This window comes from Rhynchophorus ferrugineus, unplaced genomic scaffold (genome assembly GCF_030347505.1).
Source record: "Rhynchophorus ferrugineus isolate W39M unplaced genomic scaffold, kcgeb_rfMv2 rfM1, whole genome shotgun sequence".
Lineage (NCBI taxonomy): Eukaryota > Metazoa > Arthropoda > Insecta > Coleoptera > Curculionidae > Rhynchophorus > Rhynchophorus ferrugineus.
This window is the reverse complement of record NW_027472580.1, coordinates 93,607,637-93,622,973: the sequence shown is the minus strand read 5'-3', so window position 1 is coordinate 93,622,973 and position 15,337 is coordinate 93,607,637. Positions and strand designations below refer to the sequence as shown.

Genomic DNA, 15,337 nt, shown 5'->3' with positions numbered 1-15,337 from the left:
ATTTGACCGAGCAGCGACACCATATAATTCTAAAAGTGTTTGTTTGTTTATGATTAGAGTCTATATAAACTCAATAACTCTCAATTAGGTGAAGTTAAATATTTTTAAGTATTGTGTCGCACTTCAGTACTTTTTACTAGGCATTCTTACCAATGGATATCGCGAATATATTCTAGCCCAGTTCAATATATTGGAAAATCCTAATAAATCCAAAAGTATGGAAAGAGAAAACACAAAATTTCTCAATTTTTACTCTTTTTCGGTGTCAAAATAGACATATAGAGTCTAATTGACTGACTCTATCATACACAATCAATGCTCAGATCTAAATTCTAAATATAAATTCTAGAATTAATTAATTAGTTCCCAGATATCTTCTCAATCAACCAATCAATCTTGAAAAATCTTGTCAATCTTAAATTAAAACGACATATCCCTTGAAATTCAGATAAATCGACGAATGAGCTCTTCATTGAAAGATATTATAGACTTCTGCGGCATTGCTCTTACATCACCATGTCTTATATTTTGCTTTTATTCATTATCATTACGAGTTCTAGTGTTATATTCTATGTTATATATAGTATATTCTGGCCTAACAATTACTTTACATTAGCTGCAATAACTCTTACCAATTTATGACGTCAAGACGTCGCAATGTTGCCGCATTAACTTTGACTTTTAGTATTTTAGCTTTGATCTATAACCACATTCTAATGTACATAATGTAGTGATGCAAAAATGTTTTAAAATATAATTAATTTTAACATTATAGTAGATCTATTGCATATATTATGGAAAAACAACCATATTAATTTGTAGGTTAGAGTTATTTTATTATATTTGCATTGAAATCTGATCTTAATCATTTATAGTAACCAGTGGAGGCCTAATATACCTAATAAAAATTATATATCAAAGAATTATATTTTATTTTCATTATATAACATATTTACCTTTTTATTAGTTTAGTTCTTGTTTCCTTCTTTGCTGTGGTTTCTTGTCAAGTCATTCTGATATCACTGTATTTCTTCTTAGTTTCTTCTGTTACTACCTATATACGTTTTTTTTATAAAATTAGATATAATCGCTGTATTGTCTCTAATGTATTTGGCATATCTGTAAAACAGTTAGTATTCATCATCTCCTCGTACATTTTAACCAAATGCAATATTTTAAACACATATATTTATGCACATAAATCTTTCACACTCTACAATATAATTTTCTGTCCTAAATTAATTACGCAATCACCACAGTTGTTTTCACACTCATCACCATGTGTTGGTAATGTCAGCATTGGATCATAATCCAATTTATAACAATTATCCAACTCAATAACTAATCTGTTAATTTTCAATCTAACACTAGTTTGCAATTCGACCATTTCTCAATTTCTTCTTTGATGTGTCTGATGAATTTAATCCAATCTGAAAGGTGTTATTGTAGGCATTCTTTCCACATATTCTTCATAATATACTTGTAATGAATTATTGAAAAATATTATGACTTACAAAACTTGATCAAATGTTATGTTGACTTTTAATTCTGCAAATTACAAACTGCAATAGGCAATACATTATACATCTTGATGACGTGAGTTCACTGTTAGTTTGAATAGACTATATGCGTTTTTATGAAGTTCAACTTTTTCCATCAAATATCTTATTCCGAACATATGATCTTGTAAGTATATTCTCTTTCGCAACCGGTTCTGTGATTGTGTTAGGATTTTATCAACGATTTGGCACGAGTTTATATTATTTTCAAAAATCGCACATAACTAGGGTACTTAATATAATGCCTTGAGAAACTTTGAATGTATTGAGAATTTATAGAAATGATAATTTGTATTTTACATACAATTTTGTACAAAAATAGAAAAAAACCGTTTTAAAACCAATATTACTCATTAAATAGTAATAAATCAAGGAAAACTATATTAGAATCTAGAGTAATTTAAAATATAATGAAGGCAACGGTATGCATCGCCTGTCGGCGTTCGCCGCTGCTGGTTCAAAGGTAAACTAATCACCTCCCACCCATTAAGGTGTCAAACGTTGTGTACCCAGGGTTCTCACGTGCGTATATGGAAGCACCATAACAATGGTCTTGCAGTTTGATACGTAATCCCAAACATAAAAACATTGTAAACAAGAAAACCGCCGTAGTCCGCGGCGTTTCGTGAAACCATAAGCGACCAGACAACATGTGCGATATCGGTACCTCCAGAAAAGTGCTCGTTTTAGTCCTGGTGTTCTTGGTAGGACCGAGCTATGCCGTGCCTCAATTAGATCTCTCTCAATACCAGCCGGATTCCGACAGCTACCCCCCCAATCCTTCCGTTAATACCGGCGATACGAACGGAACACGACCGAGAAACGCTAACAGGGCGTTCACTGGGGACGTACGGGCCCTGCTGCAAGCGTTAGATCTTCAGGCTTCCCAGCAATGCACCAACAACGTGGCCGCCCAGTGGAACTTCGAGACAAACGTCAATCAAGCGACGCAAATCGAAGCCGTGAGTACTGTTCACTTTTGCTTTTCTCGTCGATCGACTCGTCCGCTTCCTGATCGCCCGTTTCGGTCGTGGGAGAGTCGCGTTTCTCTCGAAAAGGCCCTATTCTTCTTTGGGAACTAGATATTCGACCAGAACAATGGATAAAAGTAACACGGAATCGTAATGGATATTTAATTTAAATTACTTTCTCGCAGAATCGCACTGCGTAAGTTCGGACGTAACGTTATGCCGCAGATATCTCACGTTCTGTAATTAAATGTTTCTTTGATATGCGATAATTTTTCAGCGCTATAAAAATGACGCGTTGAAGTGATAATATAAAAGCCCATTAACCTCAACAAATGACAGTAATATTAAATTGAATTGCTAATTAAACTTGATAGAGTGAAATGGAGAAAGGCGATAGAATATATTTTCATGTGATTCAATTTTATTTAATATTCCTTTACTTGAAAAGATAATGAACTCTTTCATAATATTGAATCTGTTCTTATCAGTTTTTACCTATAAAATATTTTTTTTATAAATTGAACCCACTTAACTGTAAATTAAAACATAATCAAACTTAGATTTTTAACACGAAAAAAGACATTTTTAAATAAAATATGTACCTAATACTTCTTGTAATAACTAAATAAAAATAAACAAAAACCTTACTTTACCTATCTACTTGTCGTATTTTATATTATACTATATACACATAATTTAGCTTGATACTTACCTAAACCTATTTATCTATTTACAGTATTCTTCTAACTACTATTTTGTAATTTTGTTTTAAGTTAGGTAATTTTTCAATTTTTAGTGAGTTATTTATTCATTTTTTTGAGTTACTTATATTTTATTTTTCTCTTTTTAGTGTTAGATATTTCTCAATAAATTATGCGGTTATTTTATTTAATATTACAATGGGTAGGCCAAGTAAAGGTGCAGCCCGTATGGGGCCCCAGGGTCCGCTACATAGCCTAAGTGATTTGACAAATGTTTCCCTCGATTTCCCCTTTCTCCCCAAAAGATCTTGATTTGGTTCCAATAAGATTACCTCGGAAATAATCCCGTTCTAATAAAAAAAAAGAATTTTGAAAATCGGCCTACAATTGACGGATAAACAGGCGAACATACATTAGAAAATATACAGCCGAACATAGAACCATTTTCTTTTTCGAAGTTGGTTAAAAACCAGTAGAAATTAGAAAATAAAATGTTTGGTAATGCAAAATAGTTCACTGTAATACCTAAATATTATTAGTGGGGTATTCTAGATTAGAAATTTGAAAAAATTGATTTTTTATGTTTTCGAAGCTTAACTCTTTAGCTCAACTCGTAACCCTTAAGAAGAATTTATTAAATTATTTTTCCAGATACACCTGTTTTAGTTTAGTGACGCGACATCTAAAAACGAAGCTTTAAACGCGTTTTTTTCGAAACTATTTTTCAAATTTCAAATACCCTGTTATCCTACTCAGCTGTAATACATGCAGTCGAGTGTTTTCATTAAGAAAATACTTTGGGATGTCTGTGATATCCAATTTATGACATTTTTGTTGCATTGTTCAAGTTAATAAGATCAATTATTCTTTATAAAGATTTGCAATTATATTCAAATTTTGAATGTGATTATTGTCAAAATAATATTGGTATAGAAGCAATGAATTGTTTCAATCTTAGACACTTTTTAGTTGATCTCTTCCTCAGGATGGCAGCTTTTTTTCTTAAAAACAATATAAAATTACAAAATATACGGGAAAATGTCTGAATTATATGGTATATGTTGGAAACTTTCAACCAATCAGTGCTTTCCAGCTGGTTAGGTCGATTTTTATTAATTAACATGCTTAGGAAATGCATATATCTTTGCAGTGGTAGCATTAGAGATATTGCATTAGAAAAAAACGTAGTATTATATCTAAACCATACTATCAATCGTATAAATAAATGTTGGATGACAGGCACAGGAATGTTGGATGACAGGATACATAATTAGGCTACACTAAACAGTATAGAATAAAACTCAATAATAATTATAATTGTATACAGGTTGGCAGGCAGAAATAAAAATATTAAAAGTATTCTGAGGATATATATTCTCGATAGATACTTAATTATCACCCTCCTTTTTCTATAACTGAATATAGTATATAGAAAAATTATATATTTTTCATATAAGGTACAAAAATAAATTTGATCTTTTTTGTAACTTCTAAACTTCCTAAAAAAGTCATTAATCGCCAGCTGGAATTTCTGGAGTTTCCTAGTTCGGAACTTGAATAGAGGACACAATATAAAATGTGATGCGGTTACAAAATTGCTTATAATTAAAGGTTATGTTGTCAACTGATGTACGAGGTGAAAATATATTGTTTAAGATCACAAAATTTTACATTATTCAACAATTTTTTTATTACCCTTAGTGGTTCCGCAATCTTCCCAGTGGGCAAAACATATTTCTCATGATAACGACTAAATATATGACACGTGGAACACTACTTCATTAAGTGATTTCCTATACAAAAATAGCTTATTTTAAAACATCCTTATAGAGTACTTAACACAATCAAACATATTGAATTATACTTCTTTTGGGTTCTAAAAGGATATCGCTCTGTATCACCTCATTAAATACATCATTGATAATCAATAATGGTAATGCTTAATATTGGAACTGTTGAATGGTGGTTATATTAGACAATAGCAGTACTTTATAGTTGGATTCTAGAAGACCAAATAGGTCTTAGTATTAATTTGTGTCCGTGAGTTAATACATTTGTTATAGTTCAAGTCCAAGTTGATTTCGTTTAGCAAGTATGCGCTCCTTCCAATCTGGAGAGTTGATATTTATTGATATTCATTGATGAGCGTGTTCCTCAGCGCAGAGTATAAGTTACATGGACAGAATCTGTTTCTTTTGCTTTAATGCGCCATGTTGTCAGCCATACTTGTATTTTATTGATATTCAAGTGTCGTCTGAAGCTAAAGCTAAACGGTTAACTATATTTGCTACCATACTAATGATTTTTGTGGCTTGTAGGTCAGCTGTATATAGAAAATACAATAGGAAAAAGCTTATGATCAGGGTTACCTGCTTCATACTGTCAGGTGTGGGGAAGGTTCCGTTATTATTTGGTTGCTGAAATACCACGATATTTGGCTGATTATTTAATGATTATCTTGGCAACCTTAATAAGGAAGTTCTTATTCTGATTGGCATACTGTTGTCAAAATATTGGCATATCTGAAAATGATAATGCGTCCGGACACACGGACAGAAAGGTTCAGTCTTGGTTTGAGGAGCACCAGAATATCACCAAACGCCAGACCTCAACTTTAGAAGAGACAGTGCAAAGTAGATTTCCATCTCCTTTTATATATCCAACATGATTGAAGCTATTGGTGGATATTTAGAAATAAGAATGGGACGACATTCCATCGTAAACCTGAAGGAATTGTAGCTGTTTTTAGAGCAAATGTTGGTTCATCATCTCATTAAAAAATGAATATTGTGAATATATCAAATGTTCTAATAATTCTGCCCATCCCCTGTATGTATCAAACCCTCGTATAGATTTCGATGTCCCATTTTTGCGAATCGTTAAACAACATCAAGCGCTACTTGAACACGGCCGCCCTGATAATACGTTATCAGTGTAACCCAAATTCGATCCGGCGTTATGTAAAACCGCCGATATCGTCGAACTAAACAAAAAAAAAACAATTTCTGCTCGTTCTCGAACCGAAATGGTAAAACGCTGATAATTACGCCGTCGACGAAGTCGGGGGGAAGTCGTCGCTTTATAACAGAAAAACAACAGGATCGACCTCTAATTAATTTTAATAAAAAAGATTAAGGCTTTTTAAAGATTGGACCATGGTCGTTCCCACATTCCATTACACAATCGCAGTTCTTTCCATTGTGTCCATCCTATCGTGACAGATATGCGAAGAGACCCGCGATTCAGATGTCTGACATTAGAATGGGTTAAAATCAATTTCGATGCTGTCGTAAGGTACCCGTCAAATCAGGTTCACTTCCTGCCACGGCCTTTCGGTTTTAATGATGTCGGTAAAATCACATTGTATATAATACTTTATTCAATACCGTTTGTAATAGGAAAGAGATGATGTTAATAGTTTTACTTCTTTAAAAATTGATAATTGAACCTTTTGCAGTATTGGAAGAAATTGAATATCTGGCATCACACGTTAACACATTGGACATCTTATGAGGGCAGTTTCATCAGTGACTTTTTGAGTGAGAGATATTTTCATCAATTTTACTGAATTTTTTTGTTCCTTCCAAACAATAGGTTTTCTGAAAGTCTTCAAAATAGACGTTATTAGATATTTATTCGACCAAAGTCTCTTACCACCTAAACATTTTTTCAAGTTGAGAAAACTTTTTGGGTTGGGATGGGCTAGCAATTCGCAGCTCAATATATGGATTTATGCCAAGATGCACTCTTCGCCAAATGCGATCGTTTTTGTTTGCGTTAAACAAATATCAAATATATCCACAAGCTCTGAAGATAATTGACATGGATGGCAACGCGTACATCCAAATCGGAGAAACCCACTGATTGTTCTTTGGTCTCTAGTGTTCTATGATGTACCTATATTTCGATATAGTGCAAAACCTTTTTCACGGTTGAACTTACATTTGTAGCTAAGATTAAATATATTCATTTGTGTTTTCATACCACATCAACTATTCATGTAAAATGTGATCAGTTCAGTTGAGATGCATACAGTATCTGCCATACCATGAACTTTCATTCGTCGTTCGTATAAAATTATTCTATGGATTTTATCGACGATTTATCTGAGGATTTCTTTTGAGAGACCTAAACGTTCAGCATCACTTCTACTTTTTTTTTTATTCTGGCCTAAAACTAGGCGGCGGAATGCATGACGCATACCTGGTCGCGGAGACTTGCCCTGGAGTGACAAGTTGGACCGGGTTATGTGGGACTGCCTCTGAGCTCACCAATACACTAAACCGAAACCGCCTTACAGTTGACCCTTTTGGATCACTGCTGCTATTGCACTAAATTTGGGGATATGGCACCCGCTGATCGGGCAGTCGTAACTGGGCACGAGGACCCGGCGACTGTATTGATTCGCAAACTGTCGTATGGAAGAAAAAGTTATGACTGCAGTGAGAGATGAGGTCGTTTCAGCCTGGAAAAGTGGGAGGTTAGCGGTGACGCAGTAAGCCGCCAGCATCTCAACCAGCTCGCGAACAAGCGCATTCTAAGAAGAACTTGATCTGAGTTGCTATTTGTGGAATGATTGAGATATGAAGTGTTTGATTTCTGGAGTATCAGTTTCCCTATGAGTTTGATTATTTCTGACAAACCATGGAGTTTCACCTGATTGGGTGTAACAAACTTGAAATAGACATTAGATCCGTAGAGGAGTACGGACCGAATAAACATCTTGTAAACATCTTGTAAAATAAGCATTTGATGGAGATGGGAAGTCTGCTAGAAGGGCAGATCACAGAAGATAGCAGGTTTGTTATCACCGAACCTTTCTAGATTGCTTTCTGGATTTGAGAATGCCAATTGAACCGTCTGTCGAAGTGGAGACCTAGGTACGTGACGTTATCCAGCCATGGAATTGTTGTGGTGTCGATCTTAAGTTGCGAGACGCGCAGACCTCCAGAATTTGAATTACTTGACCGCATGATCGAGCTGCTTCTGTAAACGTTCTTGAATGGTAACCTCGAACCTGGAGACGGCGAAGAAAGCAGTTCGACTGGAAAGTCTTGACCTGGAAAGATCTGTCCGATAGGTAGGACTTGATGAGAGTAGTTAAGTCTTCTGGGAATCCTAACCACATGTATTTTGCGATCAAACCATCGTGCCAAATCCTGTCGAAAGCTTTGGTTAGGTCCAAAATGACTGCACCAAGCTTTTTACGTAGGTCGAGAACGTGATGGATGTGTGCGCCCAGGCGGGTAACCTGATGGACAGATGAGTGGTGAGCCGAAAGTCGAATTGTTCATCAGAAATGATGTTGTTTTCCTTTTTGTTTCCTTTCCTCGGTAAGCTTCGAAATAGCACTGGGAAGGCTGATGGGCCTGTAGTCAGATGGAGTTGATTTTGCTCGTTTCTTGCGAATAACCGCTATATGTGCGTGTTTCCAAGAGGGTGGCAAATGTTGCAGCCTCATGATGGAGTTAGTGATGCCAGTTCCGCGAGCTTTTTTAATTGGGTAATCGATATTCCGTCGAAACCTGGAGATTTTTTGGTTGGAAGTTTGTCGATCATAGTCTGTATAGGCTTTGCAGATACGAAATGCTTGAGAAGAAAGGCTGGGGTGATTGTTCTTTTGATGGAGTTGATGGAGTTGATTCATTGATGACAGTATGGTTGTCTTTAGGTTTAGTGTTCTCTGCGGGAGGGAGACATTTCATCTGGATCTCGTAGGTCTCCGCGAGGAGCTCGACTTTTTCTTGGTCTGTTCGTCAAGGACTCGAACTTCGGAAGCGCGATTTGCGTCTTAAAGAATAAAGAAATCAAGGACTCTTGCTGCGCCTTGAGAAGCTGAACTGGGGTGATGGGTTGGTTAATCTGACAGCGTAAGATCGTAGTCCATATCTGCAATTAGAGCTATGATGGCTTACCTGCGGGGTTCGCTCATCACTTCTGCTGGTGCTCCTTCTTTACCATTAAAATTGGAGGTGATGGAATTGGAGTCCCCATAATATTTATCAAGTCTTTCCTTTGTTTTGGTGATGTTTTCTTTTTGCGTACAATAATGTCTAATCATCAATCGAAAATATCTTGCTTCCATTTTTGTAAAAATTTGATAGGTTGCGTGTTGTTAAGTACTCAAATATTGACATTAGATTCAATACAAATTTTTCTAGTTTTAAAATAAGAGAATCCTTTTCCAGGCAGTACTGGCATAATGCAGCCGGTCTTTTCTCTTCTGTAGCCTGCTTGAGATGACAACCTGATCTAATAACATAGATTGTATTTATCTGCTTCACGTACCTATAGGGATTATTTTTTATTTCAAAATCACTCTCTTATTTTCTTTTTCAAAATATTAGGCTACATTAATGTAATACTGATGTGAAACCTTTACTATCTTTGGTAAATGTTGGAAATTACATTAGTGAACAAGGTTTAATTGAGTGGCCAACTATATGTTAGATAAATCTTTATCGAGATATGTTTTCAATTATGAACTGTGAGTTTGTCATTATTTTCAATTAATTTCATCTTATCACATGGTTATTAAACAACAGCTATACAACAAAACAACTAATTTGAGTCATGAATATCCAAGTTAATTTTTAGAGCTGGGTACCATGCGAAATTGAAAATATGTAAGAACAGATACATTGAAACGTATCTAAAATTCAATTTTCTACCTTATTGAGTGTAAACTTTCACTAGAGATTTTTTTCCAGAGTTAGCTAACTCGAATAGTCACTAGATTGACATCTGAAGATCCATAAATACAAATGCCGTGGCGACACTATAATTAGGCATTATTTTTGGTTGAAAATCGGGAATAATTTTGATAATTTTGAATTTCTTCACTGGAAAGAATGACTTAGATAACCGGAGCTAGAGTAATAGATAGAAAGAGAAAAAGACAGTGAGAGAGATGGCGAGGTGACATGGTGTGATGTTTCCATATTTTATTAGAAAATATTTTATTGGTTATTCGGAATGGACCATATATGAACCTATCGAATTCAGTTAAGAGAATGTTCTGCGAGAGGTAATATTAGCTAATACAAGTATTTCAGAATAGTCCATAGTCATTTAGAAGCCCTGAGAAGTATTGTCGATATATCCAGATATTATAGGAACAGATACTTCGAACAAAGTCTGCGGATTTCAACTGCCATAGTGGAAATTAAGATATTGGCAACAAGATATGAGGAAAGACTCCCTCCTATGTTAACACGGAACTATGTGATATCGTGTAGTTGAATAATGAATTGCACTATATGATAAAAATATTTAAAAAAGTTAGTAACTTTTATTTTATTTTATATTATTAGTGACTTAGTAATGGCCAATTAATTTTCCTAGAAAATTAAGTAGTGGTAAGCCACTGTAAAGATACATTCTAAGTTAATCGGTAACAACTAATGATAATACGTTAATAAATAAATAAATAATTGAATAAATCCACTGTTGGAGCCCACGAAGGGTTCTTAAAAGCCTATAGTGATGGTGCTTCATTATTATCCGCCAATTATCGCTTTTGGTTTCAACGACTTAAAAGTGGTGACTTTGATATCAATGAGAAAGAACGGCCTGGAGAACCAAAAAGGTTAAAAGTCAACAAACTGCCGAACTTATTGGTTGAAAACCCATTCTCTTCAACCAAAATTTGAAAGTCTTCTTTAATAACTAATATTTTGTCTTGATTATATAGAATTGGACAGTAAACTAAGTTAATTCAAATATTTCGTTTGAAAGCTTAGTATTAAAAAAGCTCTTTGAGCTATAAAATTAAAATAAACAGTAGCTTCTTTGTATTATGTAACAATATTCCTGTAGCACCACTTAACTTTTATTAAAACAAATCAATATAATTATCACCGCTGAACAGAAACCAAACATTACGAAACTTGTTCCAAATAATGAACGCTCGAAGAAAACAAACACCGAGTCCTTGACCATAACCATATCTGTGAGAAAGCCTTTGTTACTTTATTTTTTCGTACAGCCGATGTACCAGTTCAAACTTGACATTATTTCGATCACAAGTATGTGATTGTTTTCGGTTCGATCGTATTATGTGTAAAACGTCAAGGCGCTCGTTATACGACATAATTTGAGCGTAATTCTCGAAAACTATGCCGAACTATTATGATGAACGATACAGTCATTAAGTATGATTTTATTGTATGAAAATGTTGTCAATTAACTGATGAGTCATCGCGCTCCTGTCGAGAAAAAACCGCGCCTAATATTTGCTCGCCAATAATTAATTATTATATGCACGCCGGTTGTAGTTTTCAATTATTTATGTATCATCAAGTCGGGTATTGTTGGTGTGATTCAGTCGATATGATTTCATAAATGCGCCATATATTGATAATTAAACTGTGTCTTGCAATTAACATATATATTGTTCATTATTTAAAACATGGAATGTAACTATTTCTTTATATCCGACCGGCATAAGTTGTATATATAGGATGGACTATTTGTATACAATTATAGATTTTTAGAATATTATAGTTTACGTAAATAAAGAGCTTTGAAGAAACATAGGAGGCAATACACAGTTGGTGAAACAACGATTGTTACCGACTTCCAACCGACCAGTTGGTAGTAGCAAAAATAATATTATAGATAGATAAATAACAGGCCAATTGAAAAGTCTCCGACCTAACACATAGATGGCGCTACTAGAATTAAATCCATATATTTTTTACTTAGCCCTAACCCTCAAAAGATGCGTATATACATTTGACAACTGTAGGATCATTAGGTGGTGGAAACAACTTTTGTTATTGTGAAAAAAAATTGATAAAAAGGAATTTCGCGTGTTGATAAAATATTGTTTTTTGAAGGGAAAAAATACAGTTTAAGAAAAAACTTGGTTTGATGCCGAGTTTCCGGATAGTGTCCTAAGAAAATCAACCATCAAGGATTGGTATGCTAAGTTTAGATGTGGTGAAGTGAGCACCGAAGATGGTGAACGCAGTGGAAGTCCAAAAGAAGTTGTTACCGACGAAAACATTAAAAGATCCACAAAATAATTTTGAATGACCATACATTGAAATTGAATGAAATAGCAGACACTCTAAAGATATCAACTAAAGGTGTACATCATATCATTCACGAATATTTGGGTATGAGAGAGATCCGTACAAAGTGGGTGCCGCGCGAGCTCACTTTTAACCAAAAACAACGACGAGTTGATGATTCGGAGTGTTTGAAGATGATTAATTGTAATAAACCCGAGTTTTTGAATCGACATGTGACAATGGATGAAACATGACTCCATAATTTCAGTTCGAAGTTCAACCGACAATCATCCCAGTGGACTGCACATGATGAACCCGCTCCAAAGCGTGGGAAAACGTAACAGTTTTACTTTGGGATGCGCATGGAATAATTTTCATTGACTACTTTGAAAAAGGAAGGACCATCAACAGCGAATATATTATTCGACCGTTTGAAGGACGAAGTCGCGGAGAAACGGACCCATTTGTAGAAAAAGAAAGTGCTGCTTCACCAAGACAATGTACCGCGTTACAAATCAGTGACAACGTTGGCAAAAATCCATGAATTGGGCTTCGAATTGCTTCCTCATCTACCGTATACTCCAGATCTGGCCAACAGTGACTATTTCCTGTTCTCAGATCTCAAAAGAATGCTCGCTGGTAAGAAATTTTCATCGTATGAAGAGGCGATCGCCGAAACTGAGGGCTACTTTGAAGCAAAGGACAAATCGTACTACAAACGTATCGAAAAGTTGGAGGGTGGCTATAATGAGTGTATCACCCTTGAAGGAAATTATGTTGAATAAAAAAAACCAATTTTTTTGAAAAAAATGTGTTTTACTATGGCAGGTCGGGGACTTTTCCTGATCCTGAATTGACCTGTTAGGTTTAGGGAGGTAGGTTAAATTGTGTGTATATAGTAGAATATAAAATACGTGTAGTAGATAGGTCAAATAAGGTTTTGGTTTATCTTTATTTAGTTACTACAACGATTATTAGGTACATATTATATTTTAATTTTTTTTGTGTTAAACATCTTAATAATAGTTTGATTATTTTTAAATTTTTAGTGAGTTCCTTGTTTATTTTTTGAAGTCGGTTCAATTTTTTCGCTAAAAATATTTTATATTTCGCTTTTTAGTGTCAAATATTTACTCAATATATTACGAAATTATTTTATTTAATATTACAACGGGTAGACCAAGTGAAGGTCCAGCCCGTATGAGGGAAAATAGGAATATAGAAACAATGATTGAAATTAAGGAGTGCTTCAGGCACTCTCTGGCTAGTCTAGGTAATTTGACAAATGTTTTATCTAAACAACAAAAAAAGTTATAGCCCTCGTCGGGAATCGAATCCGCGACCTCCGTTTGGAAGCCTTAACCATCACACCATAGAAGCAGTTGTGTACAATACTTTTACAACGACATATATGTTATAGTTTGAGCTTAAAAAGCAAACTGAGTGGCTTTTGCACTGAACGATTTCCGAGTAACATCAGCTCAGCTATAACATTATACCCAAATATCTGATTATTCTAGATAAAACATATGTGAAAACATTGTACGTGCCTTTGAAAAATTCCCCGATTTTCCTTCTTTCCCCCAACAGATTCTAATTTGGACCACCTGGGAAGTGCACTCTTTCGAATAAAAAAATTATTTTGAAATTCAGCCCGCAATTGACGGAGAAATCGACGTACATACATTAAAAAAAACAAATATACAGCCGTGCATAAAACTTCCCCTTTTTAGAAGTCGATTAAATATTATAGCAAGGATAGATGATAAATATTTTAATGTCAAGTAATAACGAAAATGTAATATTACCGACAAATTTTCGGTAACTAATAGTACAAGTAATTAATTATACCAATAAGTAATGATATTAATAATATCAATAATGGGCAAGAAATATAATAATTAACAATACTGGCAGAATAACTATTATTATTAATAACAATTTAAACAATAGTGATAAAATAACATAAAATAACAGTAACAATAAACAGATAATAATAAAGAATTGATATCAATGATAAAAATATCATTTATAATAAAAAAATACAGGCTTGTGTAGTGGGTGTTCAAAGATATGCGTTTTACTCGACTTGTTTAAACTCTCTTCTAGTGTCTTTAAACAAAACACCTTTGATTGCTAACGACGTTGCTACGCTTTGGTCTAGGTCCATATTCTTGGATACAGAGGGACATAAAAAGAATCTACTACATATCAAACAAATCCTTTAGGTAAAACTTGAGTTCTTGTAAAGTTCTCAGAAATTTTATATTTCAATTAGAATGTGCACAGTCACTTATTGCAAGAGTTTCTTATGGGAATATTCAGATTACCATTTCGATGCATTATATAAGATACTACCAAAACCCAGTGTTTTTTTAATCAAACGCATGTCACTAAAATACATTTAATTGATATTTTGTGTTGTTTGTTCTATGTTTAGCGTGCTTTAAGACAAATAATCTCAAGTAAAGGTTTTCAAGGTATGTCGTGGAAGGTAAAGCCGGTATGTATATATGATATATATGATCACCTACCACCGGGGCCGTATTAATAGTGCGATATAACATACACACGTAAATATAAGGGCAATATATATATTATTGCATCCTTAGAGGATATGCTTCTTTAAAACGAAAATGACAGAAGTATTAAAATTAGAGATCTGTGTCAAAAATATTGTCAGTTTAGCGAGGAAAGGCTAGTTAAAGTCGTTAAAAAAATTATTTTACAGAAAAAAGCATGGAAAATTTAGAAAAACATTGGAACATTGTAGGAAATATCACTATATCATGAAAGAAAGTCTGTTGATGAATAAAGCATGGTTTCTAAAAGAGAACTTTTCTCAGACCCAATAGGTTGATTCGCCATACAAGTCTATGAGAAATTCGTTCAACTTTCATCCGATATATATAGCCAAACAATTGTAAGCTCCGTCTCTGAATTTATTCCCTAACTGTCCATTGCTTATCGAATTTTGAACGAACTACTTCCTTTCTAACGCGATCTCGTATATAAAAATGAAGAATGTCAAGTTATAGCTTATGGAGGTCAGACTGTATTAAAACAGCTCATCATCAGAGCCATATAGA

General features: G+C 34.2%; 1 protein-coding gene across 2 annotated transcripts in view; it reads left to right on the top strand.

Annotated features, from left to right (window-relative positions):
• Positions 1-2,105: 2,105 nt before the first annotated feature.
• Positions 2,106-15,337, top strand: part of Ance-3 (angiotensin-converting enzyme Ance-3) — a 115,682-nt gene continuing 102,450 nt past the window's right edge. The window contains exon 1 of one of the 2 annotated variants that reach the window (XM_076397987.1): positions 2,106-2,521. In XM_076397987.1, the coding sequence (XP_076254102.1) occupies positions 2,210-2,521 (312 nt within the window). In that variant the 5' untranslated portion in view covers positions 2,106-2,209. The remainder of the gene's footprint in view (positions 2,522-15,337) is intronic. The other variant, XR_013004821.1, reaches the window with a different exon arrangement.